The 24,918-nt window shown below is 51.1% G+C and overlaps 1 protein-coding gene across 3 annotated transcripts in view; it reads left to right on the top strand.

Annotated features, from left to right (window-relative positions):
- LOC110536789 (roquin-2) overlaps positions 1–24,918 on the top strand; it is a 46,714-nt gene that overhangs the window by 12,179 nt on the left and 9,617 nt on the right. For all 3 annotated transcript variants that reach the window (XM_036936958.2, XM_036936956.2, XM_090191762.1), the window contains exons 5-13: positions 394–569; positions 3,100–3,300; positions 7,449–7,581; positions 8,296–8,417; positions 8,935–9,047; positions 9,225–9,512; positions 10,223–10,443; positions 10,744–11,150; positions 20,717–20,854. In XM_036936958.2, the coding sequence (XP_036792853.2) occupies positions 394–569; positions 3,100–3,300; positions 7,449–7,581; positions 8,296–8,417; positions 8,935–9,047; positions 9,225–9,512; positions 10,223–10,443; positions 10,744–11,150; positions 20,717–20,854 (1,799 nt within the window). The remainder of the gene's footprint in view (positions 1–393; positions 570–3,099; positions 3,301–7,448; positions 7,582–8,295; positions 8,418–8,934; positions 9,048–9,224; positions 9,513–10,222; positions 10,444–10,743; positions 11,151–20,716; positions 20,855–24,918) is intronic.

Below are 24,918 nucleotides of genomic sequence, written 5' to 3'. Positions count from 1 at the left end.
TACTCTATTTTCTTAGAACTGCACTGTTGGTTAAACGGGCTTGTAAGTAAGCATTTCACAGTAAGGTTGTATTAGGCGGATGTTTATTTGATTTGATAATAATACATACATAAAGCATAGTGATATCAATAATACAGCATATTAATATCAGATACTATGTACTATGTACTAGTACTTAAAACATTAGTTTCGGAACATAAGGCCACTGATATGTACTAGTAGTACTTCATAAGTACTATGCAGTATGTACTAGTACTTAAATAATTCCTTAATTAATCCTCTTCATCCCCTTTGGAACACAAGGCCACTGATATGTACTAGCAGTACTTCATATGTGCTATGCAGTATGTACGGTAGCTACATGATGACAGTTGTGTGTGTTGTCTGATACAGCCACTCAAGAGGATGCTCTGAAGCTGGTACTGTTGGCGCTAGAGGACGGCTCAGCTCTGTCCAGGAAAGTTCTTGTCCTTTTTGTGGTCCAGAAGCTGGAGGCTCGGTTCCCTCAGGCCTCCAAAACCTCCATAGGACATGTGGTCCAGCTACTCTACAGGGCCTCCTGCTTTAAGGTGAGACCTATTCTACTGTATTGGTATATTGTATTGTATATTGTACTGCATATTGTATTGGTATATTGTATTGCATATTGTATTGTATATTGTATTGGTATATTGTATTGTATATTGTACTGCATATTGTATTGTATATTGTATTGGTATATTGTATTGTATATTGTATTGCATATTGTATTGCATATTGTATTGTATATTGTATTGTATATTGTACTGCATATTGTATTGTATATTGTATTGCATATTGTATTGTATATTGTATTGTATATTGTATTGTATATTGTATTGCATATTGTATTGTATATTGTATTGCATATTGTATTGTATATTGTATTGCATATTGTATTGTATATTGTATTGTATATTGTATTGTATATTGTATTGTATATTGTACTGCATATTGTATTGGTATATTGTATTGTATATTGTACTGCATATTGTATTGTATATTGTATTGGTATATTGTATTGTATATTGTACTGCATATTGTATTGTATATTGTATTGGTATATTGTATTGTATATTGTACTGCATATTGTATTGTGTATTGTATATTGTACTGCATATTGTATTGGTATATTGTATTGTATATTGTACTGCATATTGTATTGTATATTGTATTGGTATATTGTATTGTATATTGTACTGCATATTGTATTGTATATTGTACTGCATATTGTATTGGTATATTGTATTGTATATTGTACTGCATATTGTATTGTATATTGTACTGCATATTGTATTGTATGCTCCCAAATGCACTTATGATGCACGTAGGCATGCAAATACACACACATACGCACAAGTACACATGCACACGCACACACCACAAACTCATACACGTCACTGACGTCGATAACGGTCTCCATAACCTTGTAGCCTTCAGGCTGTCGTGGTTTAATATAATGATGATAGAAAAGATGGTTTTATCAAAGCGCTAAAAAAGCATTTTAAAAGTGCCAGAGACATAACTAGGCACCATACTGTACCATACCACCAGTCATGATTACTGATGCACTCTGAAGAGGTGCCACCTTCTTCCTCTGGCACTCATCATGCCCAGCAGTGGAGAACGCCTCCGTTTGTCACTTACCATGTGTTCCTGAATCTCTCTGGGAGATTTCAAATTCACATCTCTAGTTTAGATTGTTATGGCCAATTATGACACATTACTGTAGCTGTCATTGGGAACATGTTCCACATGAAACGACTCAAAATGGTCCTCTTTCTGCTCACTCCTCTGGAAACTACCAGTGATAGAAACGGTCCGCTAGTGGTGAAGTGTGTGTGTTTGTGTGTGCGTGCATAAGTGTGTGTGCATCTGTGTGTGTGTGTGTGTGCAAGTGAGAGATAGCCTTGTTGTTGAGTCCTCCAGCCTGTAAGCATGGTTGGCATGGTTGGCATGTTTGGCTGGACTGCAATGCCAACCATTTACCCAGGGTAAAACACTGTTCTATATTTTCCCCAGTTGCCCAGTCGGTCACAGAGGCACAGTCACAGAGGCACAGTCGCAGAGGGACAGTCGCAGAGGGACAGTCACAGAGGGACTGGCCTGGTGTATTATGATAATTACTCATAGGGCCGATTCTGAGTGGGGGAACTCTGTTTCTCACACCTGATCTGAGTTTTGAGTCTGAGGACACACGGCAATAAAACACAAATATCTTCTCAGTCATATGAGAGTGATGCGATTCTGTTTACTGTAGGTCATTGGGTTACTGTAGGTCACTGGGTTACTGTAGATCACTAGGTTACTGTAGGTCATTGGGTTACTGCAGGTCACAGGGTTACTGTAGGTCACTGGGTTACTGCAGGTCACTGGGTTACTGTAGGTCACTGGGTTACTGTAGGTCACTGGGTTACTGCAGGTCACTGGGTTACTGTAGATCACTGGGTTACTGCAGGTCACTGGGTTACTGTAGATCACTGGGTTACTGTAGATCACTGGGTTACTGTAGATCACTGGGTTACTATAGATCACTGGGTTACTGTAGATCACTGGGTTACTGTAGATCACTGGGTTACTATAGATCACTGGGTTACTACAGGTCACTGGGTTACTGTAGATCACTGGGTTACTGTAGATCACTGGGTTACTGTAGGTCACTGGGTTACTGCAGGTCACTGGGTTACTGTAGATCACTGGGTTACTGCAGGTCACTGGGTTACTATAGATCACTGGGTTACTGCAGGTCACTGGGTTACTGTAGGTCACAGGGTTACTGCAGGTCACTGGGTTACTGTAGATCACTGGGTTACTGTAGATAATGTGCATTTGTTTGGTTTATTGGGTGTAGGTTTCTAACTGTACTGTATGTCCCAACCCCCCCCCCCCCACCTCCTCTCCCTCCCTCCCTCCCTCCACCCTACCTCCCATCCTCCGCTCCTCCCCTCGCACCCCCTCACCTCCCCTCCCTCCACCTTACCTCCCATCCCTCCCTCTCCTACCTACCTACGTCCCTCCCATCCCTCCCTCCCTCCCTCCACCCTACCTCCCATCCTCCTCCCCTCCCTCCCTCCCTCCCAGGTGACCAAGCGTGACGAGGACTCGTCGCTGATGCAGCTAAAGGAGGAGTTCCGTGCGTACGAGGCGCTGCGTCGCGAGCATGACGCCCAGATCGTACACATCGCCATGGAGGCGGGGCTCCGTATCTCCCCTGAACAGTGGTCCTCTCTGCTCTATGGAGACCTCATCCACAAGTCACACATGCAGTCTATCATCGATAAGGTTAGTTGTCTTCCCCCCCACCACTGTATTACTTTTATTCATGTAACCTTTATTTAAGGCAAGTCAGTTAAGAACAAATTCTTATTTACAATGACGGCCTACCTCGGCCAAACCCTAACCTGGACGACGCTGGGCCAATTGTGCGCCGCCCTATGGGACTCCCAATCACGGCCGGTTGTGATACAGCCTGGAATCGAACCAGGGTCTGTAGTGACGACGGTTTGCCAGGGACCATGTCCCAGGGACCACGTCTGCAGTGGAACACGTCACAGGCACCATATCCCAGGCACCATATCCCAGGCACCATATCCCAGGGACCACGTCCTAGGCACCACGTCCCAGGGACCACGTCCCAGGGACCACGTCCTAGGCACCACATCCCAGGGACCACATCCCAGGGACCACGTCCCAGGGACCACGTCCCAGGCACCATGTCCCAGGCACCACGTCCCAGGGACCACGTCCCAGGCACCACATCCCAGGCACCACGTCCCAGGGACCACGTCCCGGGCACCACGTCCCGGGCACCAGGTCCCAGGCACTACCTCCCAGGCACCACGTCCCAGGGACCACGTCCCAGGCACCACGTCCCAGGGACCACGTCCCAGGCACCATGTCCCAGGGACCACGTCCCAGGCACCATGTCCCAGGGACCACGTCCCAGGCACCACATCCCAGGGACCACGTCCCAGGCACCACGTCCCAGGGACCACGTCCCAGGCACCACGTCCCAGGGACCACGTCCCAGGCACCACGTCCCAGGGACCACGTCCCAGGGACCACGTCCAAGGCAAACCGGCGACCTAGGGATCCCCACCATACGTTAGCAACAACAACAACAAAAAATCATGTCTTGTCATCAGGTGAATGATAATGGCAAGGAGAATTAATTAAATTTTAAAATGAAAACATTTAATACATAGTTTTTCATTATTTTGACCTCCCCACATTATAATTGGAAGAGGAAATGTAAACTCTATTGACTGGTAGCCTACCACAGGGTTCAATTCCTGGGCCGACTCTTTTCTCTGTAAATATCAATGATGTCGCTCTTGCTGCCGGTGATTCCCTGATCCACCTCTACGCAGACGACACCATTCTGTATACATCTGACCCTTCTTTGGACACTGTGTTAACTAACCTCCAAACGAGCTTCGATGCCATACAACACTCCTTCCGTGGCCTCCAACTGCTCTTAAACGCTAGTAAAACCAAATGCATGCTTTTCAACCGTTCGCTGCCTGCACCCGCCGCCCGACTAGCATCACTATCCTGGACGGTTCTGACCTAGAATATGTGGACAACTACAAATACCTAGGTGTCTGGCTAGACTGTAAACTCTCCTTCCAGACTCATATTAAACATCTCCAATCCAAAATCAAATCTAGAATCCGCTTCCTATTTCGCAACAAAGCCTCCTTCACTCACGCCGCCAAACTTACCCTTGTAAGCCCATTATACCACCCACCACTGCGAACTGTATGCTCTAGTCGGCAGCCCTCGCTACATATTCGTTGCCAGACCCACTGGCTCCAGGTCATCTATAAGTCTATGCTAGGTAAAGCGCCGCCTTATCTCAGCTCACTGGTCACGATAACAACACCACCCCGTAGCACGCGCTCCAGCAGGTGTATCTCACTGGCCATCCCCAAAGCCAATACCTCCTTTGGCCGCCTTTCCTTCCAGTTCTCTGCTGCCAGTGACTGGAACGAATTGCAAAAATCGCTGAAGCTGGAGTCTTATATGTCCCTCACAAACTTTAAACATCACATATCTGAGCAGCTAACCGATCGCTGCAGCTGTACATAGCCCATCTAAATAGCCCACCCAATCTACCTACCTCATCCCCATATTGTTTTTATTTACTTTTCTGCTCTTTTGCACACCAGTATCTCTACTTGCACATCATAATCTGCTAATTTATCACTCCAGTGTTAATCTGCTAAATTGTAATTGCTTTGCTACTATGGCCTATTAATTGCCATACCTCCTCACGCCATTTGCACACACTGTATATAGACGTTCTTTTTTTCTATTGTGTTATTGACTGTACGGTTGTTTATTCCATGTGTAATTCTGTGTTGTTGTTTGTGTCGCACTGCTATGCTTTATCTTGGCCAGGTCGCAGCTGTAAATGATAACATGTTCTCAACTAGCTTACCTGGTTAAATAAAGGTGAAATATATATATATATTTTTTAATTGACTGGTAGCCTATTGACTAGAAGCCTTCTGACTGGTAAACCTATTGACTGGCTACTGACTGGTAGCCTATTGACTGGTAGCCTATTGACTGGCTACTGACTGGTAGCCTATTGCCTGGTAGCCTACTGACTGGTAGCTTATTGACTGGTAGCCTATTGAATGGTAGCCTATTGACTTGTAGCTTATTGATTGGCTATTGACTGGTAGGTTATTGACTGGAAGCCTATTGACTGGTAGCTTATTGACTGGGAGCCTATTGACTGGTAGCTTATTGACTGGTAGGTTATTGACTGGGTATTGACTGGTAGCCTATTGACTTGTAGCTTATTGATTGGCTATTGACTGGTTGGCTATTGACTGGTAGCCTATTGACTGGTAGCTTATTGACTGGTAGGCTATTGACTGGTAGCCTATTGACTGGTAGCCTATTGACTGGTAGCTTATTGACTGATAGCCTATTGACTGGTAGCTTATTGACTGGTAGCCTATTGACTGATAGCCTATGTAGTCTATTGACTGGTAGCCTATTGACTGATAGCCTATTGACTGGTAGCCTATTGACTGGTAGCCTATTGACTGGTAGCCTATTGACTGATAGCTTATTGACTGGTAGCTTATTGACTGGTAGCCTATTGACTGATAGCCTATGTAGTCTATTGACTGGTAGCCTATTGACTGATAGCCTATTGACTGGTAGCCTATTGACTGGTAGCCTATTGACTGGTAGCCTATTGACTGATAGCTTATTGACTGGTAGCTTATTGACTGGTAGCCTATTGACTGGTAGCCTATTGACTGATAGCCTATTGACTGGTAGCCTATTGACTGATAGTCTATTGACTGGTAGCCTATTGACTGATAGCCTATTGACTGATAGCCTATGTAGTCTATTGACTGGTAGCCTATTGACTGGTAGTCTATTGACTGGTAGTCTATTGACTGGTAGTCTATTGACTGGTAGCCTATTGACTGATAGTCTATTGACTGATAGCTTATTGAGTGGTAGCCTATTGACTGGTAGCCTATTGACTGGTAGCCTATTGACTGGTAGCCTATTGACTGATAGCTTATTGACTGGTAGCTTATTGACTGGTAGCCTATTGACTGGTAGCCTATTGACTGATAGTCTATTGACTGATAGCCTATTGACTGGTAGTCTATTGACTGATAGCTTATTGACTGGTAGCTTATTTGCGGAGGCTTTGAAAAAGCATGTCAGTTACTCCAGTGAGTGTAACTGACTCCAGTGAGTGTAACTGATTCCAGTGAGTGTAATTGATTCCAGTGAGTGTAACTGACTCCAGTGAGTGTAACTGACTCCAGTGAGTGTAACTGACTCCAGTGAGTGTAATTGACTCCAGTGAGTGTAACTGATTCCAGTGAGTGTAACTGACTCCATTGAGTGTAATTGACTCCAGTGAGTGTAACTGACTCCAGTGAGTGTAATTGACTCCAGTGAGTGTAACTGACTCCAGTGAGTGTAATTGACTCCAGTGAGTGTAACTGACTCCAGTGAGTGTAACTGACTCCAGTGAGTGTAATTGACTCCAGTGAGTGTAACTGACTCCAGTGAGTGTAATTGACTCCAGTGAGTGTAACTGACTCCAGTGAGTGTAACTGACTCCAGTGAGTGTAATTTGCTCAACATTATGAGTTGAGAAATAAAGTTGGCATTATCAGGAATAAGATATTCTCCTCTTTTCCTACTGTAGGTATGTCATTCAAAATTAGTTTATTCTGTTGTTGCTAGAGATATTCATAAAAGCATTTTTTCCACTTTTATTTTAATTAAGAAATATATTTTTGTGGATCCCCTGCAGTACCTCCGCTGACCCCTGGTTGAATACCGCTGGTGTAGACTCAGTTCAACCATATTAAATTGCACTTCACTGTGTTGTTAGGTGTTTCTTCACTAACTCTATTGGATGATGGTCACTCCCACAGCTCCAGTCCCCAGAGTCCTTTGCAAAGAGTGTCCAGGAGCTGACGATAGTTCTACAGAGAACAGGAGACCCAGCCAATCTGAACAGCCTCAGACCACACCTGGAACTACTGGCCAACATCGACCACAACCCAGGTAGACACAGTACAGATCAACCCACACCTTTTAGCTCAGGGCCTGGTGAACCCAGCAGTTTCCCCATGACACTCCCATGAGGTTCAGACCAGGGTTTCCCAACATCTGGCTGCACGTTCCGATTTTTTGCCCAAGCACTACACAGCTGATTCAAATAACCCAAGCTAGATAATGAGTTGGTTATTTGAATCAGCTGGGAAGTCCTAGTTTAGATCATCACCAATTATAGTACTGAACAGAAGAGGTAACATAATAATGCACCATTGTTTCATGTTAGTGGGTGAAAACTGCCTGAAGTGAATACGCTATGACTCACTAGACTTGTAAAGAAATGGACAGACCGGGCCTGTGAGACAGGTGGACAGACCGGGCCTGTGAGACAGGTGGACAGACCAGGCCTGTGAGACAGGTGGACAGACCGGGCCTGTGAGACAGGTGGACAGACCGGGCCTGTGAGACAGGTGGACAGACCGGGCCTGTGAGACAGGTGGACAGACCGGGCCTGTGAGACAGGTGGACAGACCGGGCCTGTGAGACAGGTGGACAGACCGGGCCTGTGAGACAGGTGGACAGACCGGGCCAGTGAGACAGGTGTAGGTATCTGTGGTATATCTTTCTGAGTTTTGCTGGATTGTTTAGAAGCTGCAGACACTATGATATTGTTTAGAAACAAGGAGACAGGGATGTTGATATGGGATGTGTGTTTTGGTGTAGATGCAGCGGCAGCTCCGTGGTGGGAGGAGCTGGAGAGTGTGATGCTGGCGGTGAAGGTGGTCGTTCATGGTCTTGTTGAGTTTATACACAACTTCAGTAGGAAGAGCCATGAGACAGCACAGGTACAGAACCAGACATCACACGTACCCACACGTACGCACACACACACACACACGTACGCACACACACACACGTACACAGACACACACACACACACGTACGCACACACACACACGTACACAGACACACACACACACGTACCCACACACACATGCACATATGCACACACACACAAGAACACACGCACGTACGCACACACACGTACCCCCACACACACACGTACGCAAACACACACACAAGTACACACACATGTACGCACACACACGTACGCACGCACACACACACAAACACATGCGAATGTACACACATACTCACACACACACACAGAAGCACATGCACGCACACACACATGCACGCAAAATCACACACGCTCATACACACATGCAAATGTAATACAGCTGTTAAATGTACAACAGAGACAATGTGAGAGACATTGATATGTGAGAGATATGTCCTTTATCAAGCACAGTGGTTTTCTATTGTCAGTTACATTGTTCTGTCTGTCTCCTTCCCATGCAGCCGCAGCCCAACAGCAAATATAAGACCAGTATCTGTCGAGACCTCCGGCAGCAGGGTGGCTGTCCCCGAGGATCCAACTGCACCTTCGCACACACACAAGACGAGCTAGAGAAGTGAGGGAGAACACCACCATACTCATATGCATGTGATGCACAGACCAGTTTTTATCAAAGCTTTTATGTGAACAAAACCTTAAATGGACCTACCCTTCTAATTATCTCTGTCTCTCTCTCTGTCCCCCCCTCTCTCCACCCTCTCCATCTCTCCACCCTCTCCATCCCCCTTTCAAGGAACAGAATGAGAAACAAGAAGATCAGTGGCGTGGGCCGGCCCTTCCTCCTGGCCCAGGGGAGTATGGGTAGTGGTCTGAGTATGGAGAGGGGCGACTCAGGAGAGGAGGCCTGCACTGGGGGCCTGAAGAGCTCAGACAATGAGGGGTCAGGATCCCTAAAGGAGGGGGCCACACCCTCCCAGCTCATGCCCAGGGGAGGGGATATGATGGAGGAGATGAAGAGGGAGAGGTCTGTACTTAACGGATCCACAGGCTCCAGCCGATCCTCATCTGGCTCTATGGAACAGTAAGTAATTCTCTGTCACATTATGATCCTTCTACTGTAATGCTTTATGCTAGCAGCACAGCATTACTTTCACATTCAGTCACTTACTGTATATTCTTATTATTCGTGATGATGACTCATCACTGATGAGTATTAAACGTTCAGGCTGAAAGTGCGACGTTTCAGCTGTCTTTAATGTGTCATCATGTACAATGAGTCATGTTGTTGTCTCTGTAGCTCCCTCCAGTACCGGCGAGCACAACCGTTCCTTCATTTTAACTGGCAGCTTTATTCTGTAGTTTTAGTCAGAATTATCACCTTCCGTGAGAACTATAAAGTAAATGAAAAGACAGTTAAACACACTCTTACAACCTCCTTACCTTATGGGCGACTTATTCGCTTGGTATAACTCTGAAGTGCTTACATTCATAAACAGTTTAGCCTGAGCTATAACAGTATCAGATTAAACACTCTCTCTGTGTCTCTCTTTCTCTGTCCCTTTCTCTGTCTCCCTCAATTTTCAATTTAAGGGCTTAGTTGGCATGGGAAACATGTGTTAACATTGCCAAAGCAAGTGAAATAGATAATAAACAAAAGTGAAATAAACAGTAAAAAATCAACAGTAGACTTACAAAAGTTCCAAAAGAATAAAAACATTGCAAATGTCATATTATGTATATATACAGTGTTCTCTCTGTCTCTCTCCCTCTTTCTGTGTCTCTCTCTTTCAGGAAGTCTATTTCTCCTCCAAAGACACCGGTCAATTCCTCCTCAGCTCCTTCTCCCTATGGCCCAGGGTCTAGACTAGAGTGTGACTCTGCACACCCCAAACAGGCCCAGTACCTAATGATAAGACCCCTTCCTCAGCCCCCTCCCCACCAACCTCAGTCCTCTGAACTGTGTTACCAGGACCCACGACCTCCCTACGACGTGCAGCCCTACCAGCCAGCCAGTGAGTACAGCCATCTAAGAGACATGTAACCGGTGTCTGTCAGACCTGGGTTGAATAGCATTTGTTTTCTTTCAAATACGTTAGCGTTTGATTGAGCCTCCCTGAGTGCCAGAGGGGCGGGGTTTGCACAGACTATTCCATTGGTTCCATTGCTCCAGACAAGCATAGTCAATTGCAGCTAAAGTATTTGAAAACAAATGCCTTTGAATCCAGGTGTGTCCGTTTCACTCTACTCAATCTTTCATCATCTAAATAAGGTATTATGTAGACTCACTGATGATGTCTTCTGTCCCTCTTAAGGTAACTACTACCCCTCTGGGATACACCACCACAAACCCTGTGTGGCTCGCTTCTTCCGTTCCAGCCACGTCCCAGAGTCCTCTCTGCCTCCCTCCATGGCCCCTCTGTACTCAGAGCAGTACCCCTCCTTGCCCCCACCACGGGAGCACGCTGGTCCCTCTCCCTACGGTCCCCCATCGGTCCCCCAGTACGGGCCCCTGGCCCCAGCCCACGGTGGCTACGCTCCCCTGTATGACAGCCGGCATATGTGGAGGCCCCAGCTGTACCACCGAGAGGACGCCAGGAGTAACTCGCTGCCTCCCGAGGTGCTGCACTCCTCTGTGTACCAGCCCCCCCTTCGAGAGAGATACGCCTCCCTGGACAGCCCCTACTGCTCAGCGGGGGAGCACAGAGCAGCACTGCACAGGGTACGGTTACTGTATAGCCTCCTCTGCAAGCACGCAGCACAGTCTTGAACACAACTGGCTTTATCATGTCTTTCTATTCCTCCTGCCTCTCCTTTCCTCCCAATCAGCATAGCAAACTCATTGTCACCCACATATTCTCTTCCTCCTCCTCCACTTCACCTTCACGTTGCCCTCCTCCGCTTCCCCTCATCGTTGCCCTCCTCCTCCGCTTCACCTTCACGTTGCCCTCCTCCTCTGTTTCCCCTCATCGTTGCCCTCCTCCTCCGTTTCCCTTCATCGTTGCCCTCCTCCTCCGCTTCACCTTCACGTTGCCCTCCTCCGCTGCTTCACCTTCACGTTGCCCTCCTCCTCCGCTTCACCTTCACGTTGCCCTCCTCATCCGCTTCCCCTCATCGTTGTCCTCCTCCCCTGTTTCCCCTCATCGTTGCCCTCCTCCTCCGTTTCCCCTCATCGTTGCCCTCCTCCTCCGTTTCCCCTCATCGTTGCCCTACTCCTCTGTTTCCCCTCATCGTTGCCCTCCTCCTCCGCTTCACCTTCACGTTGCCCTCCTCCTCCGTTTCCCCTCATCGTTACCCTCCTCCTTCGTTTCCTCTCATCGTTGCCCTCCTCCTCCGCTTCACCTTCACGTTGCCCTCCTCCTCCGTTTCCCCTCATCGTTGCCCTCCTCCTCCGTTTCCCCTCATCGTTACCCTCCTCCTCCGTTTCCCCTCATCGTTGCCCTCCTCCTCCGTTTCCCCTCATCATTGCCCTCCTCCTCCGTTTCCCCTCATCGTTGCCCTCCTCCTCCGTTTCCCCTCATCGTTGCCCTCCTCCTCCGTTTCCCCTCATCGTTGCCCTCCTCCTCCGTTTCCCCTCATCGTTGCCCTCCTCCTCCGTTTCCTCTCATCGTTGCCCTCCTCCTCCGTTTCCTCTCATCGTTACCCTCCTCCTCCTCCGTTTCCCCTCATCGTTACCCTCCTCCTCCTCCGTTTCCCCTCATCGTTACCCTCCTCCTCCTCCGTTTCCCCTCATCATTACCCTCCTCCTCCGTTTCCTCTCATCGTTGCCCTCCTCCTCAGTTTCCCCTCATCGTTACCCTCCTCCTTCGTTTCCTCTCATTAATGCCTTCCTCCTCCGCTTCACCTTCACGTTGCCCTCCTCCTCCGTTTCCCCTCATCGTTGCCCTCCTCCTCCGTTTCCTCTCATCATTGCCCTCTTCCGTTTCCTCTCATCGTTGCCCTCCTCCTCCGTTTCCTCTCATCGTTACCCTCCTCCTCCTCCGTTTCCCCTCATCGTTACCCTCCTCCTCCTCCGTTTCCCCTCATCGTTACCCTCCTCCTCCTCCGTTTCCCCTCATCGTTGCCCTCCTCCTCCGTTTCGCCTCATCGTTGCCCTCCTCCTCCGTTTCCCCTCATCGTTGCCCTCCTCCCCTGTTTCCCCTCATCGTTGCCCTCCTCCCCTGTTTCCCCTCATCGTTGCCCTCCTCCTCCGTTTCCCCTCATTGTTGCCCTCCTCCTCCGTTTCGCCTCATCGTTGCCCTCCTCCTCTGTTTCGCCTCATCGTTGCCCTCCTCCTCCGTTTCCCCTCATCGTTACCCTCCTCCTCCGTTTCGCCTCATCGTTGCCCTCCTCCCCTGTTTCCCCTCATCGTTGCCCTCCTCCTCCGTTTCGCCTCATCGTTGCCCTCCTCCTCTGTTTCGCCTCATCGTTGCCCTCCTCCCCTGTTTCCCCTCATCGTTGCCCTCCTCCTCCGTTTCCCCTCATCGTTGCCCTCCTCCTCCGTTTCGCCTCATCGTTGCCCTCCTCCTCTGTTTCGCCTCATCGTTGCCCTCCTCCTCCGTTTCCCCTCATCGTTACCCTCCTCCTCCGTTTCGCCTCATCGTTGCCCTCCTCCTCCGTTTCGCCTCATCGTTGCCCTCCTCCTCTGTTTCGCCTCATCGTTGCCCTCCTCCCCTGTTTCCCCTCATCGTTGCCCTCCTCCTCCGTTTCCCCTCATCGTTGCCCTCCTCCTCCGTTTCCTCTCATCGTTACCCTCCTCCTCCTCCGTTTCCCCTCATCGTTACCCTCCTCCTCCTCCGTTTCCCCTCATCGTTACCCTCCTCCTCCTCCGTTTCCCCTCATCGTTGCCCTCCTCCTCCGTTTCGCCTCATCGTTGCCCTCCTCCTCCGTTTCCCCTCATCGTTGCCCTCCTCCCCTGTTTCCCCTCATCGTTGCCCTCCTCCCCTGTTTCCCCTCATCGTTGCCCTCCTCCTCCGTTTCCCCTCATCGTTGCCCTCCTCCTCCGTTTCGCCTCATCGTTGCCCTCCTCCTCTGTTTCGCCTCATCGTTGCCCTCCTCCTCCGTTTCCCCTCATCGTTACCCTCCTCCTCCGTTTCGCCTCATCGTTGCCCTCCTCCCCTGTTTCCCCTCATCGTTGCCCTCCTCCTCCGTTTCCCCTCATCGTTACCCTCCTCCTCCGTTTCGCCTCATCGTTGCCCTCCTCCTCTGTTTCGCCTCATCGTTGCCCTCCTCCCCTGTTTCCCCTCATCGTTGCCCTCCTCCTCCGTTTCCCCTCATCGTTGCCCTCCTCCTCCGTTTCGCCTCATCGTTGCCCTCCTCCTCTGTTTCGCCTCATCGTTGCCCTCCTCCTCCGTTTCCCCTCATCGTTACCCTCCTCCTCCGTTTCGCCTCATCGTTGCCCTCCTCCTCCGTTTCGCCTCATCGTTGCCCTCCTCCTCTGTTTCGCCTCATCGTTGCCCTCCTCCCCTGTTTCCCCTCATCGTTGCCCTCCTCCTCCGTTTCCCCTCATCGTTGCCCTCCTCCTCCGTTTCGCCTCATCGTTGCCCTCCTCCTCTGTTTCGCCTCATCGTTGCCCTCCTCCTCCGTTTCCCCTCATCGTTACCCTCCTCCTCCGTTTCGCCTCATCGTTGCCCTCCTCCTCCGTTTCGCCTCATCGTTGCCCTCCTCCTCTGTTTCGCCTCATCGTTGCCCTCCTCCCCTGTTTCCCCTCATCGTTGCCCTCCTCCTCCGTTTCCCCTCATCGTTGCCCTCCTCCTCCGTTTCGCCTCATCGTTGCCCTCCTCCTCTGTTTCGCCTCATCGTTGCCCTCCTCCCCTGTTTCCCCTCATCGTTGCCCTCCTCCTCCGTTTCCCCTCATCGTTGCCCTCCTCCTCCGTTTCCTCTCATCGTTACCCTCCTCCTCCTCCGTTTCCCCTCATCGTTACCCTCCTCCTCCTCCGTTTCCCCTCATCGTTACCCTCCTCCTCCTCCGTTTCCCCTCATCGTTGCCCTCCTCCTCCGTTTCGCCTCATCGTTGCCCTCCTCCTCCGTTTCCCCTCATCGTTGCCCTCCTCCCCTGTTTCCCCTCATCGTTGCCCTCCTCCCCTGTTTCCCCTCATCGTTGCCCTCCTCCTTCGTTTCCCCTCATCGTTGCCCTCCTCCTCCGTTTCGCCTCATCGTTGCCCTCCTCCTCTGTTTCGCCTCATCGTTGCCCTCCTCCTCCGTTTCCCCTCATCGTTACCCTCCTCCTCGGTTTCGCCTCATCGTTGCCCTCCTCCCCTGTTTCCCCTCATCGTTGCCCTCCTCCTCCGTTTCCCCTCATCGTTACCCTCCTCCTCCGTTTCGCCTCATCGTTGCCCTCCTCCTCTGTTTCGCCTCATCGTTGCCCTCCTCCCCTGTTTCCCCTCATCGTTGCCCTCCTCCTCTGTTTCGCCTCATCGTTGCCCTCCTCCTCCGTTTCCCCTCATCGTTACCCTCCTCCTCCGTTTCGCCTCATCGTTGCCCTCCTCCTCCGTTTCGCCTCATCGTTGCCCTCCTCTGTTTCGCCTCATCGTTGCCCTCCTCCTCCGTTTCCCCTCATCGTTGCCCTCCTCCTCCGTTTCCCCTCATCGTTACCCTCCTCCTCCGTTTCCCCTCATCGTTACCCTTCTCCTCCGTTTCCCCTCATCGTTACCCTACTCCTCCGTTTCCCCTCATCGTTGCCCTCCTCCTCCGTTTCCCCTCATCGTTACCCTCCTCCTCCGTTTCCCCTCATCGTTACCCTCCTCCTCCGTTTCCCCTCATCGTTGCCCTCCTCCTCCGTTTCCCCTCATCGTTACCCTCCTCCTCCGTTTCCCCTCATCGTTACCCTCCTCCTCCGTTTCACCTCATCGTTACCCTCCTCCTCCGTTTCGCCTCATCGTTGCCCTCCTCCTCTGTTTCCCCTCATCGTTACCCTCCTCCTCCGTTTCACCTCATCGTTACCCTCCTCCTCCGTTTCGCCTCATCGTTGCCCTCCTCCTCCGTTTCCCCTCATCGTTACCCTCCTCCTCCGTTTCCCCTCATCGTTGCCCTCCTCCTCTGTTTCCCCTCATCGTTACCCTCCTCCTCCGTTTCACCTCATCGTTACCCTCCTCCTCCGTTTCGCCTCATCGTTGCCCTCCTCCTCCGTTTCCCCTCATCGTTACCCTCCTCCTCCGTTTCACCTCATCGTTACCCTCCTCCTCCGTTTCCCCTCATCGTTGCCCTCCTCCTCCGTTTCCCCTCATCGTTACCCTCCTCCTCCGTTTCCCCTCATCGTTGCCCTCCTCCTCCGTTTCCCCTCATCGTTACCCTCCTCCTCCGTTTCCCCTCATCGTTGCCCTCCTCCTCCGTTTCCCCTCATCGTTGCCCTCCTCCTCCGTTTCCCCTCATCGTTGCCCTCCTCCTCTGTTTCGCCTCATCGTTGCCCTACTCCTCCGTTTCCCCTCATCGTTGCCCTACTCCTCCGTTTCCCCTCATCGTTACCCTCCTCCTCCTCCTCTGTTTCCCCTCATCGTTGCCCTCCTCCTCCGTTTCCCCTCATCGTTACCCTCCTCCTCCTCCTCTGTTTCCCCTCATCGTTGCCCTCCTCCTCCGTTTCCCCTCATCGTTGCCCTCCTCCTCCGTTTCCCCTCATCGTTGCCCTCCTCCTCCGTTTCCCCTCATCGTTGCCCTCCTCCTCCGTTTCCCCTCATCGTTGCCCTCCTCCTCCGTTTCCCCTCATCGTTGCCCTCCTCCTCCGTTTCCCCTCATCGTTACCCTCCTCCTCTGTTTCCCCTCATCGTTGCCCTCCTCCTCTGTTTCCCCTCATCGTTGCCCTCCTCCTCCGTTTCCCCTCATCGTTGCCCTCCTCCTCCGTTTCCCCTCATCGTTACCCTCCTCCTCTGTTTCCCCTCATCGTTGCCCTCCTCCTCTGTTTCCCCTCATCGTTGCCCTCCTCCTCCGTTTCCCCTCATCGTTACCCTCCTCCTCTGTTTCCCCTCATCGTTGCCCTCCTCCTCTGTTTCCCCTCATCGTTGCCCTCCTCCTCCGTTTCCCCTCATCGTTACCCTCCTCCTCCGTTTCCCCTCATCGTTACCCTCCTCCTCCTCCTCTGTTTCCCCTCATCGTTGCCCTCCTCCTCCGTTTCCCCTCATCGTTGCCCTCCTCCTCCGTTTCCCCTCATCGTTGCCCTCCTCCTCCGTTTCCCCTCATCGTTGCCCTCCTCCTCCGTTTCCCCTCATCGTTGCCCTCCTCCTCCGTTTCCCCTCATCGTTACCCTCCTCCTCTGTTTCCCCTCATCGTTGCCCTCCTCCTCTGTTTCCCCTCATCGTTGCCCTCCTCCTCCGTTTCCCCTCATCGTTGCCCTCCTCCTCCGTTTCCCCTCATCGTTACCCTCCTCCTCTGTTTCCCCTCATCGTTGCCCTCCTCCTCTGTTTCCCCTCATCGTTGCCCTCCTCCTCCGTTTCCCCTCATCGTTACCCTCCTCCTCTGTTTCCCCTCATCGTTGCCCTCCTCCTCTGTTTCCCCTCATCGTTGCCCTCCTCCTCCGTTTCCCCTCATCGTTACCCTCCTCCTCTGTTTCCCCTCATCGTTGCCCTCCTCCTCTGTTTCCCCTCATCGTTGCCCTCCTCCTCCGTTTCCCCTCATCGTTACCCTCCTCCTCTGTTTCCCCTCATCGTTGCCCTCCTCCTCTGTTTCCCCTCATCTTTGCCCTCCTCCTCCGTTTCCCCTCATCGTTGCCCTCCTCCTCCGTTTCCCCTCATCGTTACCCTCCTCCTCCGTTTCCCCTCATCGTTGCCCTCCTCCTCCGTTTCCCCTCATCGTTGCCCTCCTCCTCCGTTTCCCCTCATCGTTGCCCTCCTCCTCTGTTTCGCCTCATCGTTGCCCTACTCCTCCGTTTCCCCTCATCGTTGCCCTACTCCTCCGTTTCCCCTCATCGTTACCCTCCTCCTCCTCCTCTGTTTCCCCTCATCGTTGCCCTCCTCCTCCGTTTCCCCTCATCGTTACCCTCCTCCTCCTCCTCTGTTTCCCCTCATCGTTGCCCTCCTCCTCCGTTTCCCCTCATCGTTGCCCTCCTCCTCCGTTTCCCCTCATCGTTGCCCTCCTCCTCCGTTTCCCCTCATCGTTGCCCTCCTCCTCCGTTTCCCCTCATCGTTGCCCTCCTCCTCCGTTTCCCCTCATCGTTGCCCTCCTCCTCCGTTTCCCCTCATCGTTACCCTCCTCCTCTGTTTCCCCTCATCGTTGCCCTCCTCCTCTGTTTCCCCTCATCGTTGCCCTCCTCCTCCGTTTCCCCTCATCGTTGCCCTCCTCCTCCGTTTCCCCTCATCGTTACCCTCCTCCTCTGTTTCCCCTCATCGTTGCCCTCCTCCTCTGTTTCCCCTCATCGTTGCCCTCCTCCTCCGTTTCCCCTCATCGTTACCCTCCTCCTCTGTTTCCCCTCATCGTTGCCCTCCTCCTCTGTTTCCCCTCATCGTTGCCCTCCTCCTCCGTTTCCCCTCATCGTTACCCTCCTCCTCTGTTTCCCCTCATCGTTGCCCTCCTCCTCTGTTTCCCCTCATCTTTGCCCTCCTCCTCCGTTTCCCCTCATCGTTGCCCTCCTCCTCCGTTTCCCCTCATCGTTACCCTCCTCCTCCTCCTCTGTTTCCCCTCATCGTTGCCCTCCTCCTCCGTTTCCCCTCATCGTTGCCCTCCTCCTCCGTTTCCCCTCATCGTTGCCCTCCTCCTCCGTTTCCCCTCATCGTTGCCCTCCTCCTCCGTTTCCCCTCATCGTTGCCCTCCTCCTCCGTTTCCCCTCATCGTTACCCTCCTCCTCTGTTTCCCCTCATCGTTGCCCTCCTCCTCTGTTTCCCCTCATCGTTGCCCTCCTCCTCCGTTTCCCCTCATCGTTGCCCTCCTCCTCCGTTTCCCCTCATCGTTGCCCTCCTCCTCCGTTTCCCCTCATCGTTACCCTCCTCCTCTGTTTCCCCTCATCGTTGCCCTCCTCCTCTGTTTCCCCTCATCGTTGCCCTCCTCCTCCGTTTCCCCTCATCGTTACCCTCCTCCTCTGTTTCCCCTCATCGTTGCCCTCCTCCTCTGTTTCCCCTCATCGTTGCCCTCCTCCTCCGTTTCCCCTCATCGTTACCCTCCTCCTCCGTTTCCCCTCATCGTTACCCTCCTCCTCCTCCTCTGTTTCCCCTCATCGTTGCCCTCCTCCTCCGTTTCCCCTCATCGTTGCCCTCCTCCTCCGTTTCCCCTCATCGTTGCCCTCCTCCTCCGTTTCCCCTCATCGTTGCCCTCCTCCTCCGTTTCCCCTCATCGTTGCCCTCCTCCTCCGTTTCCCCTCATCGTTACCCTCCTCCTCTGTTTCCCCTCATCGTTGCCCTCCTCCTCTGTTTCCCCTCATCGTTGCCCTCCTCCTCCGTTTCCCCTCATCGTTGCCCTCCTCCTCCGTTTCCCCTCATCGTTACCCTCCTCCTCTGTTTCCCCTCATCGTTGCCCTCCTCCTCTGTTTCCCCTCATCGTTGCCCTCCTCCTCTGTTTCCCCTCATCGTTGCCCTCCTCCTCTGTTTCCCCTCATCGTTGCCCTCCTCCTCTGTTTCCCCTCATCGTTGCCCTCCTCCTCTGTTTCCCCTCATCTTTGCCCTCCTCCTCCGTTTCCCCTCATCGTTGCCCTCCTCCTCCGTTTCCCCTCATCGTTGCCCTCCTCCTCCGTTTCCCCTCATCGTTGCCCTCCTCCTCCGTTTCCCCTCATCGTTGCCCTCCTCCTCTGTTTCCCCTCATCGTTGCCCTCCTCCTCCGTTTCCCCTCATCGTTACCCTCCTCCTCTGTTTCCCCTCATCGTTGCCCTCCTCCTCTGTTTCCCCTCATCGTTGCCCTCCTCCTCTGTTTCCCCTCATCGTTGCCCTCCTCCTCTGTTTCCCCTCATCGTTGCCCTCCTCCTCTGTTTCCCCTCATCGTTGCCCTCCTCCTCTGTTTCCCCTCATCGTTGCCCTCCTCCTCTGTTTCCCCTCATCGTTGCCCTCCTCCTCCGTTTCCCCTCATCGTTGCCCTCCTCCTCTGTTTCCCCTCATCGTTGCCCTCCTCCTCTGTTTCCCCTCATCGTTGCCCTCCTCCTCCGTTTCCCCTCATCGTTGCCCTCCTCCTCTGTTTCCCCTCATCGTTGCCCTCCTCCTCCGTTTCCCCTCATCGTTGCCCTCCTCCTCCGTTTCCCCTCATCGTTGCCCTCCTCCTCCGTTTCCCCTCATCGTTGCCCTCCTCCTCTGTTTCCCCTCATCGTTGCCCTCCTCCTCTGTTTCCCCTCATCGTTGCCCTCCTCCTCCGTTTCCCCTCATCGTTGCCCTCCTCCTCTGTTTCCCCTCATCGTTGCCCTCCTCCTCTGTTTCCCCTCATCGTTGCCCTCCTCCTCTGTTTCCCCTCATCGTTGCCCTCCTCCTCCGTTTCCCCTCATCGTTGCCCTCCTCCTCCGTTTCCCCTCATCGTTGCCCTCCTCCTCCGTTTCCCCTCATCGTTGCCCTCCTCCTCCTCCTATTGAAGGCTATGATTAATGTTGTTGTAGATGGTTAGTGTACATGGGGGAGATCTCAGCCAACTCTAACCCCTGCTCTCTCTCCATCTCTCTCTCTCAATTCAATTTCAATTTAAGGGCTTTATTGGCATGGGAAAAATATGTTAATATTGCCAAAGCAAGTGAAGTAGATAATAAACAAAAATACAATAAAAATGAACAGTAAACATTACACTCACAGAAGTTCCAAAAGAATAAAGACATTTCAAATGTCATATTATGTCTATATACAGTGTTCTCCCTCTCTCCTCCTCCCTCTCCCTCTCTCCTCCTCCCTCTCCCCTCTCCCTCTCTCCTCCTCCCTCTCCCTCTCTCCTCCCCCCTCTCCCTCTCTCCTCCTCCCTCTCCCTCTCTCCTCCTCCCTCTCCCTCTCTCCTCCTCCCTCTCCCTCTCTCCTCCTCCCTCTCCCTCTCTCCTCCTCCCTCTCCCTCTCTCCTCCCCCTCTCCCTCTCTCCTCCTCCCTCTCCCTCTCTCCTCCTCCCTCTCCCTCTCTCCTCCTCCTCCCTCTCTCCTCCTCCCTCTCTCTCTCTCCTCCTCCCTCTCCCTCTCTCCTCCTCCCTCTCTCCTCCTCCCTCTCCCTCTCTCCTCCTCCTTCTCCCTCTCTCCTCCTCCTTCTCCCTCTCTCCTCCTCCCTCTCCCTCTCTCCTCCTCTCTCTCCCTCTCTCCTCCTCCCTCTCCCTCTCTCCTCCTCTCTCTCCCTCTCTCCTCCTCCCTCTCCCTCTCTCCTCCTCCCTCTCCCTCTCTCCTCCTCTCTCTCCCTCTCTCCTCCTCCCTCTCCCTCTCCCCTCCTCCTTCTCCCTCTCCAGAACTCTTATGGGCGTTTTCCTCTTGGATGCGAGGATCTGTTCAGGCGGAAACAGGAGCAGTGGGCACACCATCACCACGGCAACGTGAACAGGCCCTCCCAGTCCTCCCCCGTCTTCACCGTAGACTTTGGTGCAGAGGTACGTAGGCCTGCATGTACACAGAGTGTGTTTGTACATCCGTTGTGAGTCACGACCATAGAACGAGAGAGAGAGAGGGAGAGAGAGGGACAGGGAGAGAGACGGACAGGGAGAGAGACAGACGGACAGGGAGAGAGGCAGAGGGGGAGAGGTTAGAGAGGGGAAGAGGGAGAGAGGGAGAGAGACGGACAGGGAAAGACAGACAGGGAGAGAAGGAGAGGGGGAGAGGTTAGAGAGAGAGGGAGAGAGACGGACAGGGAGAGAGACAAACAGGGAGAGAAGGAGAGGGGGAGAGGTTAGAGAGAGAGAGAGAGAGAGAGAGGGAGAGAGACGGACAGGGAGAGAGACGGACAGGGAGAGAGGGAGAGAGACGGAGAGGGAGAGAGGGAGAGAGACGGACAGGAAGCGAGAGGAAGAGACGGACAGGGAGAGAGAGGACCCAGAGAAACCTGTCCAACCAAAAACATAGAGAACCGGAAAACCTGAGTCTCTGCCTTAACTATGGTGAATCACTAAAATAATACAGAAATACACTACGGAAAAAGAAGGATCAGCACGTCAGAAATCAGCTCAATGTAATTGAAGAATCCATAGACTCTAACCACTTCTGGGAAAATTGGAAAACACTAAACAAACAACAACATGAAGAATTATCTATCCAAAATGGAGATGGGTAAACCACTTCTCCAATCTTTTGGCTCTATAACAAAGAATAAAGAGCAAAAACATATACAGGATCAAATACAAATCTTACAATCAACTATTAAGGACTACCAGAACCCACTGGATTCTCCAATTACCTTGAATGAGCTACAGGACAAAATAAAACCCCTCCAACCCAAAAAGGCCTGTGGTGTTGATGGTATCCTCAATGAAATTATAAAATATACAGACAACAAATTCCAATTGGCTATACTTAAACTCTTTAACATCATCCTTAGCTCTGGCATCTTCCCCAATATGTGGAACCAAGGACTGATTACACCAATCCACAAAAGTGGAGACAAATTTGACCCCAATAACTACCGTGGGATATGCGTCAACAGCAACCTTGGGAAAATCCTCTGCATTATCATTAACAGCAGACTCGTACATTTCCTCAATGAAAACAATGTACTGAGCAAATGTCAAATTGGCTTTTTACTAATTACCATACAACAGACCATGTATTCACCCTGCACACCCTAATTGACAACCAAACAAACCAAAACAAAGGCAAAATCTTCTCATGCTTTGTTGATTTCAAAAAAGCCTTTGACTCAATTTGGCATGACGGTCTGCTACACAAATTGATGGAAAGTGGTGTTGGGGGTAAAACATACGACATTATAAAATCCATGTACACAAACAACAAGTGTGCAGTTAAAATAGGCAAAAAAACACATGGGGTGAGACATGGATGCAGTTTAAGCCCCACACTCTTCAACTTATATATCAACAAATTGGCGCAGGCACTAGAAAAGTCTGCAGCTCCCGGCCTCAACCTACTAGGATCTGAAGTCAAATGTCTACTGTTTGCTGATGATCTGGTGCTTCCAACCAAGGAGGGCCTACAGCAGCACCTAGATATTCTGCACAGATTCTGTCAGACCTGGGCCGTGACAGTAAATCTCAGTAAGACAAAAATAATGGTGTTCCAATAAAGGTCCAGTTGCCAGGACCACAAATACAAATTCCATCTAGACACTGTTGCCCTAGAGCACACAAAAAACTATACATACCTTGGCCTAAACATCAGCGCCACAGGTAACTTCCACAAAGCTGTGAACGATCTGAGAGACAAGGCAAGAAGGGCATTCTATGCCATCAAAAGGAACATAAAATTCAACATACTAATTAAGATCTGTCTAAAAAATACTTGAATCAGTCATAGAACCCATTGCCCTTTATGGTTGTGAGGTCTGGGGTCCGCTCACCAACCAAGATTTCACAAAATGGGACAAACACCAAATTGAGACTCAGCATGCAGAATTCTGCAAAAATATCCTCCGTGTACAACGTAGAACACCAAATAATGCATGAAGAGCAGAATTAGGCCGATACCCACTAATGATCAAAATCCAGAAAAGAGCCGATAAATTCTACAACCACCTAAAAGGAAGCGATTCCCAAACCTTCCATAACAAAGCCATCACCTACAGAGAGATGAACCTGGAGAAGAGTCCCCTAAGATAGCTGGTCCTGGGGCTCTGTTCACAAACACAAACACACCCCACAGAGCCCCAGGACAGCAGCACAATTAGACTCAACCAAATCATGAGAAAACAAAAAGATAATTAATTGACACATTGGAAAGAATTAACAAAAAAACAGAGCAAACTAGAATGGTATTTGGCCCTAAACAGAGAGTACACAGTGGCAGAATACCTGACCACAGTGACTGACCCAAACTTAAGGAAAGCTTTGACTATGTACAGACTCAGTGAGCATAGTCTTGCTATTGAGAAAGGCCGCTCTCAGCAGACATGGCTCTCAAGAGAAGACAGGCTATGTGCTCACTGCCCACAAAATGAGGTGGAAACTGAGCTGCACTTCCTAACCTCCTGCCCAATGTATGACCATATTAGAGACACATATTTCCCTCAGATTACACAGATTCACAAAGAATTCGAAAACAAACCCATTTTTGATAAACTCCCATATCTACTGGGTGAAATTCCAGTGTGCCATCACAGCAGCAAGATTTGTGACCTGTTGCAACAAGAAAAGGGCAACCAGTGAAGAACAAACACCATTGTAAATACAACCCATATTTATGCTTATTTATTTTCCCTTGTGTGCTTTAGCCATTTGTCATTGTTACAACACTGTATATATACATAATGACATTTGTAATGTCTTTATTGTTTTGAAACTTCTGTATGTGTAATGTTTACTGTTATTTTTATTGTTTATTTCACTTTTATATATTATCTACCTCACTTGCTTTTGCAATGTTAACATGTTTCCCATGCCAATAAAGCCCCTTGAATTGAGAGGAAGAGACGGACAGGGAGAGAGAGGGAGAGGCGGACAGGGAGAGAGAGGGAGAGGCGGACAGGGAGAGAGAGGGAGAGGCGGACAGGGAGAGAGAGGGAGAGGCGGACAGGGAGAGAGAGGGAGAGGCGGACAGGGAGAGAGAGACAGGGAGAGATAGGGAGAGGGAAACAGGGAGAAAGAGGGAGAGACGGACAGGGAGAGAGAGGGAGAGGCGGACAGGGAGAGACAGACAGGGAGAGAGACAGGGAGAGGCGGACATGGAGAGAGACAGGGAGAGGCGGACAGGGAGAGAGACAGGGAGAGGGAAACAGGGAGAGAGAGGGAGAGACGGACAGGGAGAGAGAGAAAGAGACGGACAGGGAGAGAGAGAGAGAGACGGACAGGGAGAGAAAGGGAGAGACAGAGAGAAAGAAAGACAGACAGAGAGAAAGAGAGACGAACAGGGAGAGAGAGGGAGAGACGGACAGGGAGAGAGGGAGAGGCGGACAGGGAGAGAGAGAGACAGAGAGAGACAGGGAGAGAGAGACGGACAGGGAGAGAGAGAGAGAGAGAGACGGACAGGGAGAGAAAGACAGAGAGAAAGAGAGAGAAAGACAGACAGAGAGAAAGAGAGACGGACAGGGAGAGAAAGACAGAGACGAACAGGGAGAGAAAGACAGAGAAAAAGAGACGAACAGGGAGATAAAGACAGAGAGAAAGAGAGACGAACAGGGAGAGAAAGACAGAGAGAAAGAGAGACGAACAGGGAGAGACAGACAGGGAGAGACAGACAGGGAGAGAGAGACGGACAGGGAGAGAAAGACAGAGAGAAAGAGAGAGAGAAAGACAGAGAGAGAAAGAGAGACGAACAGGGAGAGAAAGACAGAGAGAAAGAGAGACGAACAGGGAGAGAAAGACAGAGAGAAAGAGAGACCGGGAGAGAAAGAGAACGTTTGTGTATAGCACAAGTATAAAAGGCATACTGTAATCAGTTTTCTCCACTCTGTTGCCCCATGAAATCAAGGTAAAGAATGCTGACGTATACTGTATATGTTGTTTGTGTGTGTTTTTGATTCTGGCCCAAAAGCTGTGTTGAAACCAAAGCT

The sequence above is a fragment of the Oncorhynchus mykiss genome, chromosome 12, assembly GCF_057628025.1.
Source record: "Oncorhynchus mykiss isolate SJ-2025 chromosome 12, ASM5762802v1, whole genome shotgun sequence".
Lineage (NCBI taxonomy): Eukaryota > Metazoa > Chordata > Actinopteri > Salmoniformes > Salmonidae > Oncorhynchus > Oncorhynchus mykiss.
Note: the sequence above shows the minus strand (reverse complement) of the source record. Positions and strands in the feature narration are given on the sequence as shown.